This window comes from Leptopilina heterotoma, unplaced genomic scaffold, assembly GCF_015476425.1.
Source record: "Leptopilina heterotoma isolate Lh14 unplaced genomic scaffold, ASM1547642v1 Lhet_242, whole genome shotgun sequence".
Lineage (NCBI taxonomy): Eukaryota > Metazoa > Arthropoda > Insecta > Hymenoptera > Figitidae > Leptopilina > Leptopilina heterotoma.
In genome coordinates this window covers 129,371-153,109 of record NW_025110957.1, presented here as the reverse complement: position 1 = coordinate 153,109, position 23,739 = coordinate 129,371, and the positions used below count along the sequence as shown (strand labels likewise).

At 28.0% G+C, this 23,739-nt stretch overlaps 1 protein-coding gene across 3 annotated transcripts in view; it reads right to left on the bottom strand.

Moving 5' to 3' along the window:
- Nucleotides 1-15,728: 15,728 nt before the first annotated feature.
- Nucleotides 15,729-23,739, bottom strand: part of LOC122503058 (homeobox protein 12-like) — a 44,367-nt gene continuing 36,356 nt past the window's right edge. For all 3 annotated transcript variants that reach the window (XM_043613468.1, XM_043613470.1, XM_043613469.1), the window contains exon 4: nucleotides 15,729-17,064. In XM_043613468.1, the coding sequence (XP_043469403.1) occupies nucleotides 15,848-17,064 (1,217 nt within the window). In that variant the 3' untranslated portion in view covers nucleotides 15,729-15,847. The remainder of the gene's footprint in view (nucleotides 17,065-23,739) is intronic.

The following is a 23,739-nucleotide window of genomic DNA, read 5'->3' as shown; positions in this document are numbered from 1 at the left end:
GAAAATTGCGATTATCTCGTAATGCTAAACCGTCAAAATTTGCCCTTTTCATGTGGACGTTCACATATTTTTACAACAAATCAACATGTTTGCGAAATAGTATTTTTTATTATAAATATATAATTTTAAAGAAATTAGAATTAGTTTATAAAAATCAAAATAAAACTTATGAAAATTACTTACTTGGAAACTATCGAGTTAAACAAATGTTTAGGTTTTATTTCTGCTGTTTTACTTTCTTTTAATATTTTGTTTTTCAAAAGTGACACTGCTTGAGCATTCGAATCCGCTTTATGGTTATGAATTTTTTTAAGTTTAATCTTTTGAGATTTAATATTTACTTTAACAGCTCCCAGACAACCATGATAAAAATTCGCGCACCGATAATCTGCATATTGATTCTTCCGAGGATTCTTCTTATTAGTATTTTTCATTTTTTCATGGTAGTAGTAACCTTCATGGTAATATTTTGCTGAATTTTTTCGCACTCCTTCTTCTTTTTCCATTTTTTTAAATAAATACTTTTTAAAAAACTTGAAATTTTTGCACACAGCTTTTATATTATCATTCGAGGTTAAAATTAAAAAATATTGAATCTACAATGTCAAAATAATAAAATCGTTTTTGGAGCTTAGTTCAATATGATCTCTATTCAATTGTCAATTTAATAAAATCTCGCAAAACTTTCCGTGTAATATAATCTTAACTTAGATTAATTTTAAATTCACGTAAAAAATGAAATATTAATTCGTTTGTGATATTATTTTATGTTTTATTATGATAAAATAATAATTATTATTAAAATAAAATATAGAAAAATAAATGAAGTAAATAATAAAATATAAATAAAAAATGATATAAATTATAAAAAAAATAGTAAATTATTAGCTATGAATTATTAATTTGTTCGTAATATTTTTTTTATTTTTTTTTTATTTCGTTACGTTTCAATTACATTTTATTTTGTTGATTTATATTTTAAATTAATTTTATTAATTTCAGTATTCTTGTAGATTTAATATTTTATTTATATAACAATACTTTTTTTTAATTATTTACATTATTTTTATTTCTAATTTTATAATTTTATTTATTTATTTTTCTATTTTTTAATGTACAAATAATTATTAAAAAAGAAATATTAAGTAAAAAGACTATATTCTAATAAAAATGAATAAAATTATTATCTTTTTAAAATAGTCCGTTAATTAGGTATTGAATAGTAATATTTTAATAATACTTTTTTTATTTAATTTTAGTTTATTTAGAATTTTTATTATTACTTAGTTTAGTATAATTTTACTATTTTTTTTATTTATTAATCTATTTTTTATCTAATAATTATTAAAAATTAATTATTTATTAAAAGAATCAAATAATTTTACAAATAAATTAAAATTTTATTTTTTACGTGATTATATAAAATTGACAATTGAATAGTGATCATATTGAACTTAGCTCCAAAAACGATTTTATTTTTTTGACAATTGAAACAAGTTCATATCAAAGGGAGGCGTCGATTTATCAATGAAAAAAAGTTATCTCATATAAGTATATTATTACTCTTTTGTTTATTCTGTTATTTTGCTTAGTGATTATTTATTAGTTGTCAAGGAATGCCAGTTGTCAAATATAGTTTGAAATCGATAAATTAAAGTAGATAATTAAGAACTAAATTTTAATTTAAAACAAGTACAGTTTCTTAAAACGTAATTATGGAAAAGTTGCCGGGAGAGCGTGAAGGCACTTTCAAATATTTTTCTAAGGGTTACTTTTATCACAAAGAGGTTAAAAAGGGACAAGATAAAGCGACGTACAGATGTGCAACAAGATCCACTACTAATTGCACTGCGTACGCTGAAGAAAATGAAAGTGGGGAAATCAAGTTTTTCAAAGTGCACGTTGATCCACCTATGCATCATGGTGCGACAATATCGAAACTGAAAACCAAAATGCTGGATTTATCGAAAACCAGTAAAGATCCGTTTAAAGAAATTTACAAGAACGTTTTAAAAGAGTAAGAATGAAAATTTAATTTTTTGTCAATATCATTTTTTTAAACAACAATAAAAATAATTTTTTATTTTTTTAATACAGGCAGTCTGAAGAAATACAAAAATTGATTTCATTTGAGTCAGTCAAATCAATGATGAAAAACAAACGTTACCCGAAGTCAGCCGAAAGTCCAAAATCGATTCAAACTTTAATTCAAACTTTAGAAAAGAACGACGAATTTGAAAAATTATTTCGAGGAATCGTTGAGATCGAAAATTCCGAATCAGCAGCCATAATATTCGTATCAGATATTATGGAAAAATTTTTGAATGATAACCCGACATTAAATGCTTACATTGAAGATAGCGTTTCAGTAAGAAGATTAAAAAATCATTATTATCTAAAAAAATATTTTAAAAATAATATTTTATCCCTTCTTTTAAATTTTGAAATTTTAAACAATCGTTTCTCTAAATTAAATTGGAAATTAACTTTCTTTTAAGTCTTTTGTATTATAATTCTTATTTTAAATTTTAAAATAAAAATTTGTTTTAAAAATAAAAAAAATATTAAATTCTTCAAACAGGAATTTATTCTAAAATTTATTTTAATCAAATATTTCATATTTGGTCAAGATTATTATTTTAATTATTGTTATTTTAACATTGTTTTTATTCGTTAAAATGATATGATTTATTAATTTGGCTAATTTTATTTAATTATTTTTGTTTTTTAGTTTAAATAAAGTTTTAATAAAAAGTAAATTTTAAATTTTCAAAATAAATGTGAACTTAAATTTTTCATTGGAGATGTGATTTGTGAAAATTTCAAAACATTTATTCCACATATTTTCATTTTTTCAATTCTTTATTTTATTATTACAGTTTCCTCCCGCAAAGCCACCATTTTCGCATCTTTACGTTGTAAGCGTACGAGAAATTGAATCAACAACTGTGCAGGTGAATAATTATTGCTATTTTATCTTTAAATAATTTAATTTTTCTTTTTAATCTCTTCAATTTAAAAATTTTTTTTAGATATTCTCATCAATTTGAGTTATAATGACTGACACGAGTTTGAATTTGTATGATGCTGTTTGGTCAAAAATTCTTGAACTATTTCCACAACTGAAATTCCAGGAAATTAAATGCGGCTTCAAATTTAATGCAGTAACTGCCCTACATCAAAAAATGCCAGAATCAATTTTCATTGGAACCTGCCATAATTATACAATGGTAAATTTATTTAACAAGTAATGCTCTTATTAACAATAAAATATTCCTTCAGAATGTCACTTCTACTTTTAAAAATCCTAGATAATTTTTATAGTTTTGAATATATAATTTTTTTTTATGTTAAATTTAGAAGAAGTTGTCTGGGGTGTGAGATTTTATGGTTATTTATGTTTTTGATTTATTTAAGGGTAGAGATTAAAGAAAACTATTTAGGATGCGGCATACCCCATTATGGTTTTCTTGAAATATTTAAAAAAATTATAAAATTATTTTTAACTTCTTCATAACAATTATATGTGCAGGAATTGTTATCAAAGTGGAAATTGCTTGGTATTTCTGATAACCATCAGGAGATATTGTGGATGTCAATAGGATTGCCCTTAGCCCCACTGTCACATTTCCAAGAAGGGTTAACTATTATCCAAAATGAGGCTGACAAAGTTGCTCATGAAGTCCCACTTATTAACAACTACATGACCTATTTAAGAACAAAATGGATGCCATTATCAGATTCCGTGAACTCATTTTATTGTACAGAACGAATGGAACCATTTGAACAAGTGTTTTTTAACACTCTGATTGCATCATTTCTTCAAGTGTCCGAACCTACGATCATGAAGTATATCAGTAAGTTTAAATAGTTTAATTTAATATGGACCACATTTCCAAGATTTTTTTTACATAAAACTCTTCATATATGTATAAAATAAAGAAAAAAAATCTATTTTTTAAATCAAAACAAGTTTACCTGGAACCATCACAAGTTTCACTTTACAGATTCTTCCTATATTAAAAATTTTCAGTTACATTATTTAAATAAATTCTTATTTTAAAGTAAAAATCAATATTTCTGGGGTCGATTAAGTAAATTTATCTTATTTTGATTTGACTTTCACCGCATCTAAATTTTTTCACTACACTAAGATAACGATTTATTTGATTCAACCAAATTTTGTTTAAATCAAACTTAAAATATCTTTGCTATACATTCGAACAAATTTAAATTTAATTCAAACATATTTTTTGGTTCACTTATAGAAATAGGTAATATATTTAATTTAAACATAATTTATGGTTGATTTTATTTGAAGTTAGAGAATTTAAAAAAAATTATAATTAACAAATTAATTTTTTTTATTATATGTTTTTTTAATAACAAATTTCGTTTGACTAAATTAAGTAAATTTTTTTTCTTCTTAATTTATAAAAAATAGAAAAATGGTCCTTTTTAAAAAAATTATGATTAAGAAATAGGAAATATATCTATTTTATACATAATTTTTATTTATGCTTTTGTAAAATTTAAAGCTTTTTAAAAATAAAGAAAAAAAATGTTTATAAATTCTATTTGTCAATTGCAAATTTTAATTCAAAATAAAATTAAAATTTTTTAATTTTTAGAAAATAAAGGAAAAAATTGTATTCAAATAAATGTTCTTTTACAATTATTAACAAATTTCTTCAATTGTACATTATTCAAAAACAACCATAACTTCTTTTGTAAATAAATATTTAATTATTATTTTTCCACAGGAATTAAGATTTTCAAAAATTTTTAATTTTTAACTAAAATTCTTCTCTAAATCAATTATTTTTAATAATTTTTGAAAAAGTTATTTGAGAATTTGCAAATACATTTGTTTGAAATTTAAATTTATGAAATTTGGATTATTCGAAAATTCTTCCATTAAATACAATATAAGAAAGATTTTGGAAATTTTCCCAAAAAAATTGAAGACGCAAATTCCACTAATTATTTAAAAAAATTTACTAATATAAATAAGGGAATTTTTAAAAAAAATTATCAAAATCTTCCTACGAATTTAGAATCATTCCCATGAAATAATGTAGAAAAAATCCCAAAAGTTTGAAAAAATTCTCTTAAACGTTTAGAAAATTTTCTTATGAAAATATAGGAAAATTTCTGAGAATTTTAAAAAATTTCCATGTAACTTTCAATTATTAAAAAAAATAGATTAAATTAAACTCTTTAAAAAAATAATTCTTCAAAATTGACAGTTAGTAGTATAGAAAATCCAAATTTTCAAATATTTTAATTTGAAACCTTTTCCAAATTATTCAATTAGGGACCGTTCAAAAAATACGTAACGCTTTAGGGGGGAGGGGGGGTCAAGCTATTTGTTACGGTCAGCAGAAAAAATGGCGCTAATGTATACAACATTGCGTTACATGGGGGGAGGGGGGTCCAAATTTCCGAAAAATAGCGTTACGTATTTTTTGAACGGCCCCTTATTAAAATGCAAAAGTAAATAATTTATTGAATAATTGATTGTTTTTTAAAATTAAATTCTTATAAATAATTTTATTAACCAATTTTGAAATAATTGAATTCTTTTAAGGAATTTTAATCAACTTTTTAAGAATAATTACATTTTTCGAGAAATTTTATTAAAATTGAAATAAAAATAATTGAACTTCTGCAATGAGCATTATTATTTATGAAAATAATTTAATTCCTAAAGCAAATTTATTATTTAAAAGAATAATTGAATTATTGCGAAGAAATTTATAAAAAACTTTTTAATTATTGAATTTCTGTGCAATTTTAATTATTTATGAAAATAATTAAATGGTTGAGTAAAATTTTATTAAAAAATTAAATTCTTTTGGGTTTATTAAAATAGTAGAAATTGAAAATCTTTGAAATGCGGAAATTTTTTGAAAATAATTGGATTTTGGAAAAGAATTTCGTTATTTAATTATGAAAGATTTCGACTATATTACACGGAGAAAAAAGGATATTTAAATTTACCCTGAGGATTGTAAAACTTGACAAATTTTCAGTGTCAACTATAGGACAACACTCTGTTGTTTATAAATTACTATTTATATAGTGTAAAATAAACGTAATTAGTTTTACACTCCAGGAATGTGTAGTACTTTATTTTGTCTGTTTAATTAGATTTTTAAAAATAAACTTTTATTTGTAAAAAATTTATTTAAACAATTAAAAATATTTAACTTAGATAATAAAAATTTTAAATCGCAGAACATTTTTGATTTTTTAAAGTAGTTTTTAACTTTTCAGTCAATAAAAGAGTTTCAGAATTCATTTAGTCTTTTTAGTAATAGGTAATTCTTAAAAAAAAATTTTTGTTGAAAAGAAAAATAATTAAAATATTGAACATTTTAATTAATTTAAATTTTGTTTCAATAGAGAATATTATTTTATAACATCCACAGAAATAAATCACAAATAAACAATAACCCATATTTTTAAACGTCAAAATTTATTTATCGTTGTTCATTTTTTAGCTGCATTTGCGGTTAGTTACTTCAACTAAAAAACTGGTTAGTTTAAATTTCCTGGAGTGTAAAACAAATAATAAAATATGTGTAACTTTTACGAAAGAAAAAATATAGTAAAGTGTAAGTAATATTATGAAGAAGATTAGAATGACTAAATAAATTTTTAACATTCGAAATTTAACACTCCAGTATTCTCCGTGTAGCAATTAGTTTAGCAATTAGTTTTTTTGTTTTAGCAATAGTCGAAATCTTTCATAATTAAAAATTCTTAACCAGCATATAATTTCCTACATTAATTTCGTTATTTATAAAGACAATTGTAATGTTTAAGTAAAATTTTCATTAAATAATTTCTAAGTAATAATATTATGATAGTTGTTTAAAAATTAAGTTATTTAAAATGAAATTATTGTCAGAAGTAGAAAAAATTAAAAATTTTTTGTATTAGAATTTGTGGTGATTTTGTAATTTAAGAAGCAAAGTTTCTTTAAAATTATAAATCTATAAATTTGATTTTTAAAATTTATTTTTTAGAAGTGCTAGTTAAGCTTATGAAAAAGGAAGATAAGAAACTAGAGAAACTAATTGATGAGGAGCAAAAATTAAAACAGGGTCGAAATTTGCGTTGGACTATGGACGAAGAATTCATTAAAGATCGTCAAGAAACACTCACAGTCAAAAAGTAAGAAAAAATTATTAACCATTAACTGTCGGATGGTTGCCGGCGAAAATTAAGCTACAAGTTTATATGAGTTATACATGAATTAGTAGCACAGATTTACTAAATTTATTTAGAAGCAATACTTAACACAAAAATTTTTTATATAAAAAATAACAATTATTTTAAATTCAAATTTAGATTATCTTTGAAAGGATTCCTCCATAATGTAATAAATGTAAATAGACGTTTAGCCTATGACACAGTATTGTATCAAATATGTACGTAAAAATTCAAAATAACATTCATTAACATATTCATACATTAATCTAATAATCGTTATATATTTAAAAACTTTTAGATTCCGAAAAAGAGACTGAACTTTTGGCGCAAAACTCAATCATGGAGTGTAACAAAATTACCGAAGGTTATAAAGATTTTCATACCCTCTTAATATATAGGGCAAAATTCCTCAACTGGCTAGGTCAAAAAATAAATTTTCTCGAAACTTTGTCAAAATGTTACTATTATTAGTAGAAGTGTAAATATTAATTATTATTGAATTTGATAAAATATTTTTTGAGTTACGGAGTTCCAAAATTTTGACTTTATTGAAAATATCTTTTTTTCGATTTAATATATTAATAATTAAAATTAATCGAATTAAAAGTGTGAATAGTAATTTTTAAAGGGTTTGTCACAAGTCAATCAAATCAATTTTAAGATAAATTGAAATTAATAATTTGACCTTGAATTTTAAGGTTAAATTGAAAGAAAACAATTTTTATTCATCACTAGCTTGTAGCTCCTGAAAAACTCTCTCTTTTAGATCCTTTTTAAATTCTCAATCAATTTTGAACTGTTTATCTTATCAACCTAAGGATTCTTTAAAAATATAGTTTAAACTCTGCAAAATAAGTCTGTATACTTTAAAATCCTTATAAAAAATATTAAACACTAGATAAAAATTTTAAAAAAAACTCCGAGGGTTCTCCGAGGGATATATAATACAAAGTTCTATGTCGTTTTGAGTTTGTTTCAATAAATATATCTACCAGTTGTGCATATTAATTATAAACTTACGACTTTTTATTATAGAAATTGTATCTGCCCAGCGGCGCATGAAAATAAAAAAGGTTGGTTTAATGCAGTCAGAAAACGAATCGATTGAAAGTCCAATTGTTCCCGCACTAGGTAATAAAAATAAAAAAAATATAATAATAACCAAAAAATAATAATGAAAATCTTGTTGAATTATAGACTTTGATCAAATATCGTTCAATGAATATGGTGAGAAAATAATAATTCCTAAATATAATTTATTCCAACATAAAAAAATAATCGTTCATTTTAAATATATATTTAAAATGAATGAATTTAAAATGAATACACTTAGAAATTAATATATTAATATTTTTTAAGATGTTTCCGATTTCGTTGACAATCAGGTTGAAGAGGAAATTCCTCAAGAAGGTATACAATATGTTGAAATTACTCCAATTCAAGTGTAAATTTCAAAAATAACGAAAAATTCTTTAAGATTTTAAATTAATTTTAGAGAGTTTATTCATGTAGAGTCGATCAATAGATAGTTAAAAATATATTTTTTTTAATTTTGGAGAGTTTATTCGTGTAGAGTCGGTCAGTGCTCTCTAAATCTGAATTAGTAGTTTTCTACTAATGAAATAGTGCGGATTTGTTTACCAATTGAATTAGTAACTGTTTTTATTAATTTTTAGTAGAAAATTTACTAATTTAAAATAGTAAAAAATACGTTCTACTAATTAAATTAGTAATTTTCTACTAGCAATTAGTAAAAAAAACTACTAAAAATTAGTAACAAATGTTACTAATTCCAATTGGTAAACGAACCCGCACTAATTCAGATTTAGAGAGTGGATAGTTAAAAATATTTATTTAATTTTAGACAATTTATATGATAAAATTTCGATTAACGAATATGGTGAGAAAATAATAATTACTAAATATAATTTATTCGCAATATGAAAAAAAATAATTATTTTTAAATAAATAAACTTAAAAATTAATATATTAATATTTTTTCAGACGCTTCTAATTTAGTTGACAATCAGGTTAAAGAGAAACTTCCTCAAAAAGGTATGCACCATGTTAAAATAACTCCAATTCAAGTGTGAATTTTAAAAATAACGCAAAATTCTTTTAGAATTATCTGCACCAATAGACGATCTCGTTCAACAGGAAGTTGATACATCAGGTACTTTAAAATGACAGTAAAATTTCCTCCAATAAAGTAATAATTACTAAAATATTGACAAATTTTAAATTATTTAATTAAACGACCGTCGTTATTATTTATGTGACTATTATAATATTTAAAAAGTTAAATTTATAATATTATACTTACCTATTATTTATAATCTAGATAAAACAGATGAAACAACAGCAGAAACTTGCGAAATTCCAGAAAAGAAAAAACGCGGTCGACCACTCACAAAATGTAATAATGTCGATACGTTGAATAAAAAATCAAAAATGCACCTAAGACGATTAAGAAAAAATGATGCCAAAAATGAGGAGCAGGCACCACCTCAAAAAAAAGGACGAAAAACAAAAAGAAAATAAGTTTTGAAAATTAAATTTTATTTTATAAGTTAGTGTTTAATGATTTCCTACATGTTTCCGTTCGTTTTTTCATATTTAATAATGTATTTTACATGTTGACATATTAAAAAAAAATAAAATGATTTATATTATAAAATATTCCAACAAACTTTTCTTCCAATTATTTTTAAAAACTAGAGAGTTAAAAAAATTTAAATTTATTTTGGAGAGTTGATTCGTGTAGAGTCGGTCTGTGGAGAGTTACAAAATTTTTAATTAATTTTGGAGAGTTGATACGTGTAGAGTCGGTCTGTGGAAAGTTACAAAAATTTTTAATTAATTTTGGAGAGTTGATTCGTGTAGAGTCGGTCTGTGGAGAGTTACACAATTTTTAATTAATTTTGGAGAGTTGCTTTGTGTAGAGTCGGTCTGTGGAGAGTTACACAATTTTTAATTTATTTTGGAGAGTTGATTCGTGTAGAGTCGGTCTGTGGAGAGTTACACAATTTTTAATTAATTTTGGAGAGTTGATTCGTGTAGAGTTGGTCTGTGGAAAGTTACAAAATTTTTTTATTTATTTTGGAGAGTTGATTCGTGTAGAGTCGGTCTGTGGAGAGTTACACAATTTTTAATTTATTTTGGAGAGTTGATTCGTGTAGAGTTGGTCTGTGGAGAGTTACACAATTATTAATTAATTTTGGAGAGTTGATTCGTGTAGAGTCGGTCTGTGGAGAGTTACAAAATTTTTAATTAATTTTGGAGAGTTGATTCGTGTAGAGTCGGTCTGTGGAAAGTTACAAAATTTTTTTATTAATTTTGGAGATTTGATTCGTGTAGAGTCGGTCTGTGGAGAGTTACACAATTTTTAATTAATTTTGGAGAGTAAAGTCGTGTAGAGTCGGTCTGTGGAGAGTTACAAAATTTTTAATTAATTTTGGAGAGTAAAGTCGTGTAGAGTCGGTCTGTGGAGAGTTACACAATTTTTAATTTATTTTGGAGAGTAAAGTCGTGTAGAGTCGGTCTGTGGAGAGTTACACAATTTTTAATTTATTTTGGAGAGTAAAGTCGTGTAGAGTCGGTCTGTGGAGAGTTACACAATTTTTAATTTATTTTGGAGAGTAAAGTCGTGTAGAGTCGGTCTATGGAGAGTTACACAATTTTTAATTTATTTTGGAGAGTAAAGTCGTGTAGAGTCGGTCTGTGGAGAGTTACACAATTTTTAATTAATTTTGGAGAGTTGATTCGTGTAGAGTCGGTCTGTGGAGAGTTACACAATTTTTAATTAATTTTGGAGAGTTGATTCGTGTAGAGTCGGTCTGTGGAAAGTTTCAAAAATTTTTAATTTATTTTGGAGAGTTGATTCGTGTAGAGTCGGTCTGTGGAGAGTTACACAATTTTTAATTTATTTTAGAGAGTTAGTTCATGTAGGATCGGTCTGGTTAAATTAAATGAATTTTAATTATTATTGGAGAGTTTATTTAAGGAGAATCAGTCAATGGAGAATCGACTATTTGACATGTGTGTTATTAATTATTATTATATATAGAGTCGCGCTGTGTAGAATAAGTCTAGGGAGAGTAAAATTGAATGGAGAATATTCGTTCGTAGAATCAGCCATGTAGTATCAGTCTTTGAGTAATCAGAAAAGGTTGAACTGAGTCCCTGCCGGATCAACTGAACAATCGAGGTTTTAGATTTCGAGGAGAAATCATGCGCCCATTCTATTATTTAATTGTTTCACTTAACCAATAAAAAATTGCTATTAAATTACTGAAAAAATGATTTAAAGACTTAAGTCCCACATTAGGCGTGTTATTTGGACAATTTCTTTGTCTCAAAAAATAATAAAAATAACTGCATGCTCCCCAGGTAGCACCGAACAAGGGCGTAACCAAGATCCAGTCTAGATGAAACTGAAGTTACCAACGTTGATTCAACGAAAAAAAAAGTTTTTGTTTTTCCAAAAATATCGGGAAGCAAATTTTTTTTAATGGTACTTCTTTTATTTTAATCCCCAATGCATCTCCAACAAATATCAAAGACAACAGGAGAGGAGAAAATAGTAGATCTCATTAAAAAACCCTTCGGCGACTTTTACTAGTGGTAGTTTTAATTCAGCATTACGGGCAGCGCCATGTGACAATATGTTTGATGATCAAGGCAAGTCATCGTCGGATGCGGATGAGCCATTCATTGTTTTAACTTTGATTACCAGCATTCTTTATAATTTTGTTTAATTCAAATAATTATTATATAATATATGAAATTTGAATATTAGAAAATTAAAAAAAACATATTAACAAATTAATTTTGTTTTTTTATACACTTTTTATAAGAAATTTCGTTTGACTGATCTAAATTATGCAAATTTTTTTTGCTTTTTATTTATAAAAGATATTAGAAAATTTTTAATTATCAAAAATTATGATTGAAAAGTAGAAAATATTTATCAGTTTTATGAACAATTTTAAAGGTAAAAATGCACAGGTTATAGGCAGATTTCGCAATTTTATAGTTCAAACAAGATTATGTTTGTATTTACGAAGGTAGGGTAGAGTGGGGTAAAAAAGCTATATTTTTACATTTGATGCTATAAAATCTGTATTTAAAATTTTTTCTCAAATTTCCAAATTTGTATTGAAAGTTTAGTTACTATAGTAACTAAGCTTGAAAATTCTTGACGGAAATAATTTTTATCCCATGAAAGGACTGAAATATAAGAGTTTTAAGGAAGCACTGCAAGTGGCTTTTTTGTACCACCTGTTGGGGTGAAAAAGCCACCTCGCGATTTTAGCAAAATATGTTATTAATTATCGAATTTTTATAGTTTTCCTTTAGGTATGTGATGAATAATCTTCTTTTTCAAATATTTTTATCAATTGTAAAGAGTTTTTAGCAAGGAAAATCGAATATTATGTTAAATTTACCTGTTTTCGATTCATACTGCCAATTTTTCGTACCTTTTCTAAAATTCCTCTTCATGTTTTATATCACAAATACCAAATTTCGTTACAACCGTTAATTCGTTGTCTATTTTCTTAATGCACTTTGAACTACTTTTTCGTCATGCTTAATTAATTTTATTAAATAAACACAAGAAATTTTGTAAAATAAGAGGGTTAGTTGAAGTAGAAAACAAATGAATTTCACATAATATTCAATGGATTTTTGTCGTTGGCTTTTTTACACCCAAGACCATTTTTCAAAACAAACTAAATTAACTATATTAAATTTTGGCACATTTTTTTACGTCGAGGTCTTTAAAAACCTAAAAGTGTCCAGTCAAAAAATTACAAATTGCAAAATTTTTCAGTTATTTATAAATAATTTAGAGAGTAACCTCGAGACCCAGGTTGTAAAAAAATAATTAACATTAACTCACGAAATAATGTATAGATTTCGATAAATTTTGTTACTCAGGGGTTTTCGAGGTCGTTGATTACGAATCTGATGTCAGATTTCCAAATTTCAAAATAGCGGATCCAATATGGCTGACGAATTTTCAAAAATTGCATGCAATTTACACGAAAATTGAAAATGGCGGATCCAAAATGGCTAACGAATTTTCTCAAAAGTAGGCAGATTAATTTAAGAACTTTTATTCGGGAGTTTTTTTCGACATCAGATTTTAATGACATTAAATTAAATTTTGAATTTAGTGACCCCAAAAGTGTATGAAAAAACATTTTAATCAAATGCGACAATATTAAAAAAATTCGGTTGCCATATTGGATCAGACTTTTTTCATTTGTTTATAACAATATAAATATTTATGCAGAGTAAAAATTAAATATTAGTTTTCACCAACCTTTTACAAAGATAATGAAGATTATTTAAAAAAAAATTTTTGAAAGGATTGAAAATTGTTGGCTTTACCCTATTTTGAACATAAGCACATGTGTATTCTGTCAAAGAGTGCAAGGAAACTAAAAACCAGGAAACAGGGAATAAGGTTCTACGACACCTAGAGCAACAAAAGTATAGAATCATAATAGTACATTTTGCAACAAGTACGGAAAGAAGCTGTTTTCCGACAAGTGCGAAGTTTGCTACTTCGAGCGAAGCGAGGGCAGCAATTCGCACGTGGTCGGAAAATCTTCTTTCGTACGTGTTGCACAATGTGCTTTGTGCAACACCTGTTTACCGAAAAAGTTATTTTTATACATTTCTAATCAATAAAACATATTTTTTAAAAATGCCTGCCAGGAAACTGAGAATTTGTCTGACCAAATGGCAATTTCGATCACAAAGGACACAATTTTAGTTAATTAAACTGCAAATTAGGTATAATGCATGTGTTATCATCTTTAGTTAACCTTTACTAATCACTATGAAAAATGGTGAATTAATCGGAATGAAAATTCTTAACAATTTAAAAGTTTTTTACGATGCCAGGAAACTGAGAATGAATTCAAGGGAAAAAATTCAAGATAATATTTTTTAAATAAAATATAAAGTAATGTAACAATTATTTAAATCTTTATACAGTACAAATATTTGAAATTATTATTCAAGTGTAAATTTGTATTTAAATGCTTGAAAATAATATTTATATAGATTTTTAACTTTCATTTTCGTATTGGTACATGCCAGAAAACTGAGAATTAAGCACTTGAAATTGTACATTTGTACATTATTATATTAGTGTTTGTTGCTCACCGCGTATAATAAACTCTAATCTGTTTCCCAAATATTACAAAGCGGAGTTGAAAGGAGATTATTATTCAACTTTATTATTATTGCTGGAGAAAAAACAGCTTCAAATGGAAAAAATCTTCTCGATTCTGTGATACTCACATATCTAATGTGTCGGGAATGAAATGCTTCTCTCAAGTTATTTATTTTTTTGCCTAAAACACCTGATATGACTATATTATTGCGGGTATATGACAATATAGTTTCTATTAACAGAAATCCATATCTACCATATACTATGTAATTACAATATTTTTTATTAGCAACAAATCTGTTATAAATTTCATAAGTAGTTCCATTTATTATACACTTTTTATATGTGAACATATCAGTTGCAGGATCGATAATTTCACCTGCAGCTAGTATTACGCGAATCTCCTCTTCTGTTGGTATTCTAACAACTGCCTTCCCAACACCGACAAAATAACGACCTTTTATCATCCCTTCTGGTACTTGATGAACCTGAATCTGTAAAAGGCGTCCAATTTCTTCACGAGTTTCATTTGCAATGGGCGCGTCATCTATAGCATTCATTAAAAATTTTCTAATGAAAAATCTGGTTATTATTTGATCACCTCGTTCGTTAGGACTCGTAACGGAATCTAAAATTTTTCTATTAAAAGCTTTAAAAGGGAAAGCCGAATAGACCCACAACGGGCCCCATCTTTCAACAGAATCAACGCAATGTAGTAATAGATGTACGTTGAATTTCATGTTTTCAATATCATATAGAGTTTCACATTGCCTAACAAATTGATTTAATAGACGTCTTGCTAGATTAAGTTCCCCTGGCAAAATTGATGAGTTATGTAAAATGAACATAGCTGTACACAATTTTGTTAAATGATCAAAGTAGAGTTTGTCAAGAAGTCCATGAAGACAAGGGAGAGCATAGTACAGTAGCCAATTTCGCCATTCTGAAGCCTTCCACATTTTATAAGTTTTTATATCACGAGGTAGACGTGAGATTCGAGTAGGAGGCTTAATTTTTAAAAGCCGTGAATTAATAGTACTTAAACATGCAGGTGATCCAATATAATACCCTTTACCAAAATCTTCCATAAAATTACTCTGCATTTCTTTTGCCACTCCAAGAAATACCGCATGGCAGCTATCAACAGGTACATTTCGCGCCAAATCAAATAGAGGTAGAAATGAAAGGCTTGAAAAGCCTTTAACACCTCTATATGGCACTCCTGAAGTGAAAGCTATCTCAGAATCTGACATGATTTCTTCGTGAGTTCTTAAAGGGTAGCGTACGGCGGGATAAACCATTTTTCTTTCCACTCTTACACCAGGAGCATAGCACAATGTACAGCCATATTTTCCATTGTATTTCTTCATTCGCAAAACTTTCGGTCTTGCAACCGAATCAGCTGTAAAAATGGATACAATAACTTTGCTTACTAATTCATTTTGTCCATTGGGTGTCCAAGCGATTCCTTGGTCGTGTAAAGTAGCTAGTTCTAAAACGATAGGTTTCAGAATATTTCTTTCGAGCATGTGGAGACAACTCGTTTATTTGAAATACAATTGGATATGTAGTTGCTCGAGATGACTTTGTTAATTTCATTCCATCTGTCCATAATGTTAAGGTTAAATTTAAATTATTATGCAAAAATTTTCCACGTCTACTTAAATCAACATATCCTGTACCATCAAAAACATCTTCTATAGCATGCATGTCCCGTTTTACTCTGCTCTGTTTGTATTGTAACTTATCTGCTATGTTGGGTATTCTTAAAATATCGCGCAACTGTGAATACAATTTTACTTGTATAAATGTTGCTACATTTGTTCTATCCAGTTCAGGACCACATTTGCGGCAAGTGCAGTTTTTAACTACTATCTTGCTCTTACCTATTTTATCGTGACAAGCCGCACAGTACAAACGATAAATTAGATTCGATTTATTTCTACCTAACATTTTCCATAGTGATTTTTTTGATGTTGGAATATTAATAAATTGAAATGAATCTTTTATCCATTTTAAATGATTTAATAGGCTTTCATAAGTATAATGATTTTTAATTGATTGAGCTAAAGCAATAAGACAATGATCAATCGCTCTTATATTTTCTTTGTGTCTTAAAGGTGCTCTCATTCCAACGATTCTAAGACCTTGGAATAACGTTCTTTCTGGACGATTATCTCTTTCCACTTCCTCATCTGTCTGCAAGTCAATATCATCTTCGTCATCATTGTTATCATCATGCACATCATCATCATCGTCGTTATCATCATTATTTACTTGTCCTTGCTGCTGTTGTTGATCTTGTTGTCGTTGTTCTACTTCTTGTAATATTTCATCTTCTTCTACTTCAATAACTATTCCTCTTTCTACTTCTTCATTTGCCAAATCTTCATCTTCATCTTCCGCTTCTAGATATTCTTCGTCTTCCACCTCTTCCCCATCATCATAAACATTTTGATCTTCAGCTTCAGGTTCATCTTCGTCTTCACTTTCATCATCATATTCATTTACATCTATATTATTATTTTCATTATCTTCATCGTCATCATCATCTTCAGAATCTGCATCGTAATTAATATTTTGTTGGATGTTTCTCACTTCTCGTCTATTTTCCCCTCTATTTGCAATTTCATTTCTCAAATCCATAGATATATCTGCAAATTAAAATAGTATAATATTAAATAACATAGAAGTATAATGACTTAAAATAATATACAAATAACAGTAGCAGCGCTAGTACTTATGCATTTATTTAAGCGACACTTATATATTTTTTATTTACCTAATAAATTTGACGCGTACGCGGACTGCAGACAAGTGAAACTGTCATTTTTAAACTCAGATATGTACTTTTTGAGACAAATAAATATTTTTGGTTGACTCAAATAAAATTATTTGTTTTTTTATGAAACAAATTCGTGTGTTATACCGAACAAATTGTATTTAAGGGGTAAGGCCACCATGTCGTATAAAAACAAAAGGTCAAATTGGGGAATTTTTTCAGAGAGTATATTAAAAACTATTAAATTTTCGTATTCAGTGCTTTATTATATATCTCAAAATATACCAAAAAATATATCAAACAAACTTTTTTATTATGAAATGGCCGCTAAGATTTAAACAATCGCGTTTTTTGGAGGTCCAAAACGGGCGAACAAATTTTACGTATTTATTAAAATAAACTAAATTTTTATTTAAATAAAAAAAATTGTTCTATAGCAACCAATAAAATAGGTTAATTAAACAGTTTGGTTCAGTGATATAAACTTTTTCTCTCAGTGTATTAATGACCTCAGTTTTGTCATTAAAAAAATTAAAATTTCACATACAATATTTTTCTATTTCGTCCAATATATCATTTAAAAACAATAGGTATAATTTACTTAACTAGCAAACATAATGCGCGTGATGTTTATTGTTTCACGTTTAATATACTAAACAATAAAATAAAATAAAATTTCTTTCAAAAATATTGTAAACCAATTTTTTAAATAATAAATTTTTGTTCATTATAAATATGGGTTGATATAAAAAACTATTCCCCCGAGTCGAACTTTGAGACCTACTAGTAAGTATATTTTAAACCTAATCTGCACCTAAGAAACCCTTGATGCTCCTTTTCCTCCTGCGTAAGTACTATTAAACTCTGACAACTCCTTTTTAAGTACTAATTGAACCTTAAACCCTGTATTGCTTCTACTTAAATCTTACATTTACAAATATTATTGAAAGTATTATATTAAATAATAATAATAAATATAATTAAAAATAATGTTTAATTACAATTTGACTAATCAACAACTTTTCTATCTTTTAAATTTTGTACTAATTTTGTCCTAATATATTTAAAAATATACCTAAGTTATAAATTTTCTAACAATTTATGACAATTTAATACGGTATTTAAGTTAAAAAATCATAAACGATTCTTAATAAGTTTGTAACTTTCAAAATAAAATAGAAATATTGTTCCACAAACATTTAATAATTAAATTATTTGTTTTCAATATAAAAAAATTCACTTTTTTATTTTTTTCGGTGGCCTGGTTAGTCAACATCTTTAAGTCAATAGTCAAAATGAATTTAGTTATAACATATCGTCAATAAGATAAAAATTAGAAAATGAAATAGAACTCAAAAAATAAAATATTTAAATTTTGTTTTAATTGAGGAACAATTTTTCAGAAGTTGATAAATTCATTTTCAAAAAAATTTGTTACCAAAGAATTTTCAATTTAAATATATATTTTATCTTAACCTTGATGATTTTTAATTTTTTTATTAGCAGAAATTACAAAAACCTTTAAATTTCCTTATTACAATAGATTTTAATTATTATAAACAAAGTATTTTATATAGTAAAAATATTCAAAAATGAATATACAATTTTTTTACATTAAAGTTAGTTTTAATGGTAATATTCATTTGGTTCTCGAAAAAAGTCGAATCCTTAAAAGATTTTTCAGCTTTAAAAATATATAAAATTATATTTATAAGTGTTCAATACAACGCATTTATTTCTTATTATTTGTTAAAAACTATCATTTTGTACAAATTTTGTTGTTAAAATTGTACTTAATAACGAATTTAAAAAAGAATTGTATCGTGTGATATAACCCTTTTTTTCTGTTAAAGCAATTACGTGATTGGCTCTCAGTTAAAAAGATCATCAGATTGGCCCTGGCAAAAATAACGCGCGCTTTTTTGAAATCTACAAAAAACATGAATATTCTATGTATGTTATTTATTGTTTATTATTAAATTATTATTAAAATGTTAAATGTGAATTAAATAATTAAATTAATAATTAGCTACTTAATATTTAAATTAATGCAAGAGAAAGTAAAATTTAATAAAGAAAAATAATTAAATTGTCAATTGTTTTAATTGAAAGGAAAATTTTTTAATTTAAGAATACATTACAATTACAACTTTACCTTAAAAAAAAGTACATACAACAAAAATTAATACAAATAGGAGTAGAATTTTGAAAAGGAAATAGGCAAGGAATAGCAGCAACAGAGACGTATATAAAAAATTATAATTAGAAGAAAATTTATTTTAATGTAATTAATTAGAAAACAATTACTTTTTTCAAGAAAGGAAAATTTCATAACTACCAAAAATTTTACTAAATGTGAAATAAGAAGAAATATTTTTCAAATTTGAAATTATATTGAATTATTTTTATTAAAATTTTCCTTTCTTAAAATTAAACAATAAAATATATTTATAATAAAAATGAATTCAAAATAATTTTTAAAAAATGGAATCAATTATCAATTTTTATATATATATATATATTAAAAAATAATAAAATAAATTTTATTATTAGCATAATTAAATATATAATTAATTAATTATTAATTTATATTTTAATAATCAGTTAATTATATTATTTAAAATAATGCAATAGAAAGCAAAAATTATTAAATAAACAAACAAAATAATTCAATTATAAATTGTTTCAAATTAAAGGAAATTTTTTTTTAATTTATAAAATTTTATTTTCTTTACATTAAAACCACTGCAAAGTTACAGTAGTACAAATTTTGTGTTCATTTCATTTCAACTTCATGTAAATTCTATTACATTTTATGAAATTTAGAAACTATCTGTTAATATTTAAATGTAAAACTAAGATAACAATTAAATTAATTTTGGACAAAGTACTCTTATTATTTCTTAACCATTAAGATCTAAAATTTTTAAAAAATAATCGCTTACGTTCTTATAATATTTGAAATATTTATGAAACTGTAGTATTTACATATAAAAATACACATACACGGAACAATATTTTTTAAAAATTTGATTTTTTAATCATGAGGTCGGAAACTTTTTTGAGGAAGCAATAATTTCAAAGTTAATTTTTATTCGCTTGTTAATAAGATGATTAGAATACCCTCTTTTTGCAAATATGGAAATCTAACTTAGTCTATTTATGCCCCTACTAAATATATGAATCAGGACCTAACTAGAATGCCCCTTTTCTCTAAATAGGGATATTTATCTGATATCTATTTATGTCCCTATTAAATATTTCAATTAATTTTCAATTTCATTAAAAATTCCATTTTGTAAATAATAAACAATGAAATAAATCAGTAACTTTGATCTAAACGAACTTTAAAATTCTATTTGAAATATGAAAATAATAATAATAAAATTATGATTACGGTCACTAACTTCCCTTGATTATTTTCGAAAAAATGTTGTAAAATTCAGTTTCCGTTTCCGGTACCGGTACAATTAGCACGTGCGGTGTAGCGATCTCGGAGAAATTTGAAATTTTTGTTGGTTTTTTTGTAAAGGGAGGGTGTTGAGTGAAGTGTTTGGTTGTATTGAGTAGTGTTGGATATTTGGTGGTGATAAAAGTGAGGTAAAAGGGTGTTTTTGGTGAGAAAATCTGTAAAATTGTGTGTGTGAGTAAAGGTTAGGTAAAGCCGGTGAGTGAGAGAGTGAAAGGAAATTAATACGGGGGAGGAGTGTGTGAGGGGTTTGGGGTGTAGGGGTGTGCTAAAATAAGGGTTGGGTAATACAGGAGCAGGGGGGAGAGAGTGTTGTAAGGGGTGTAAGGTGTATAAGGGAGGGTGTTTTGAGAAAGTTAGTGTATAAATTTGACTAGTGTGGTGGGTGGGTAAAGAAGGAATGGCTTTCTTAGAAAGATCGCCTATTAAAGAACGTAGAGGGCAGGGAGAAACAAGAGAAACGAGCGAAGTAAGCGAGGCGATATTGGTAGACGTGAACGGGGCGCAAGGGGAGACGGCGGCGGGAGAAAAGGAAGGCGGGAGTGAGGTGAAGCCGGTAGGCGCGAGCGGGCCTGAAAAGGGAAAGACGGGAGACGCAAAAGGCAAGAGACTCGAGTTGGTTGCACAAGTGTCTGACAGCGTTCTGAAATTCGATAAGGAAATATTGAAACAGCGGGGCAGAAAAACGGGCTTGGAGAGATTGGGTCAGGTGGATCCAGGGAAATCTCCAGTCTTTATGCATGCCTGGCTTGAATCGGGGGTACAGACTAACAAGGCAGTTAGCGAGGGTATGAGCCGCGAAGAGGAAGTGGGGGAGATAGAGGAAAGGGAGGAAATGTGGATGGAGAAATTGTTAAAACTGGGAGAGCAGACAAATAAAAATATAGCGAAGTTGAGTAGAAAGGTAGATATTGGGTTGGAAAGGGTAGAAGGGGAATTGGGGGGAATGAAAAAAGTGTGGAGTGAATGGGAGAAAAAGTGGAAAAGGGAAAAGGAAATAATTTGGGGAAGGTTAGAAGATATGGATAAGGGACAACAGGAACTTAATTCGGAGATAATAAAGGAATTAGAGGAGTGTAAATTAAGGGTTTTGAAATTGGAAAAGGAGATGGGAAAGGAAAAATTGGAAGTGGAAAAAGAAACGGGGGTAGAAAGGGACCTAGAAAGAAAGGTGGAGCAGCTGACGTGGAAGTTGGGACAAATGGAGAGGGAAAAGAGGAAAAATAATGTTTTGATTAGAGGATTGAAAGTGATGAAGGACGAGGGGAAAGGAAAAGTGGAAGAGTTGTTGCGGGATTTGGGGGTAAGGGTCGGGGTAAAAGGAGTAAGAGGTGTGGGTGGGGTAGAAGAGGGTAGAATGGGGCTATGGGTGGTTGAATTGGAGAACGAGGAGCAGAAGAGAGAGGTGTTAAGAGTTAAAGGTAGATTAAAGGGAAAGCAAGTGTGGATAGAGGAAGACAGAACGTGGGAGGAAAGAAGGGTGAATTGGAGGATTAATAGGAAAATGTGGGAAGAGAGAAATAAGGGTAGCATGGTAAGAAGGGGTAGAGATTGTGTGTGGGTCAACGGGGAGAGGTGGGGGGTGAATTGGGAGACAGGGGAGTTAAGAAAGGAGGAAAGAGAAGAGGGGTTTGGGGACAAAGGAGGGAAGGGTTTGGAAGTAGAAAGGGAAGGGGGGGAATAAAAATAGCGTTTTGGAATGTGTCGGGAATGAAGAATAAGGAAGAGGGTTTTTATAAGGATATGAATAAATGGGAAGTGGTAATGTTAAGTGAAACGTGGGTGGAAACAAAAGATTGGGAAGGGGTAAAAAGTAGATTACCGAAAGGTTTTATTTGGGAGTGTCAAGGGGCTAAAAAGGAAAAAATTAAGGGTAGAAGTGCGGGGGGAATGATTTCAGGGGTTAAAATGGTGTGAGGAGGAGGAAAAGTATAAAAGGGCGTCTAAACACAAAGGAGTGGATAAGGATGGCAAGAAATTGCTGAGCATTTTGGAGGAAACAGGGTGGGGAATTTGCAATGGGAACATAAAGGGAGATAAAGAAGGGGAATACACGTTTATAGGGAGGGGGGAGACGGTTATTGACTATGTCATAACAGATGAGGGGACTAAGAAGTCGATAAACTGGATGAGGGTGGGAGATGAGAGTGATTCGGGGCATTTTCCGCTGATAGTGGAAATGGAAGGGAAAAATGAAAGGGGAGGGAAGAGGAGGGGATATAAGTATGAAGAGAAGAAGGGCAGAATAAAAATGGGGAATTGGAAGAGAGATAGCTTGTTGGAATTTGGGAAAAGGGTACAGGAGAAGGCGGAGATTTTTAAAGAAGGAGGAGGGATTGATGTGAGGGTGGAAAGGTTGAGGAAGACAATGAAGGAAGTAAGAAAGGAGTTGGAGGAAAGAGAGAGGGGAAGTGGGAAGGAAAGAAAGGGTTGGTGGGATGAAGAGTGTGACAGAAGTAGGGCAGGGCTAAGGAATTGGGTAAAAGGCTGGAGAATGGGTAGAATAGAAAGGGGGAAGTATAATAAGGCACATAGAGCTCATGGGAAATTAGTGAGGGAGAAAAGGGAGGAGGGTAATTTAAAGTTTATGCAGGAAGTGGAGGCAGCAATAAACGAGGGTAGGGAATGGGAAGTGGTAAACAGGGAAAGAAAAAGGCGGAAAGGAGTGAGCAGGGAGATTGAGATGGGAGAGTGGACGGAGTATTTTAAGGGTTTAAGTGGGGGGGTTGGGTCGAGAATTAGGGGGGAGGGTAGGGGAATAGAAATAGGAAGTGAGGATAGGCAGATTACTAGGGAGGAGATAGATGGGGCCATAGAAAGGATAAAGAGAAATAAAGCGGCGGGAGGGGATGGGATGGAAGGGGAATGTCTAAAGTTTGGGGGGGAAGCGGTGAGAGAAGAGATGCTGGGGATTGTGAATATGGTTTGGAGGGGGGAGGGTTGGCCGGAGGAATGGATGACGGGGTTAATAGTACCAATAATAAAAAAGGGGGAAGGGGGAAAAGTTGAAGATTATAGGGGAGTCACGCTAATGCCAGTGGGGTACAAAATATATGCGGAGGTATTAAGAAAAAGACT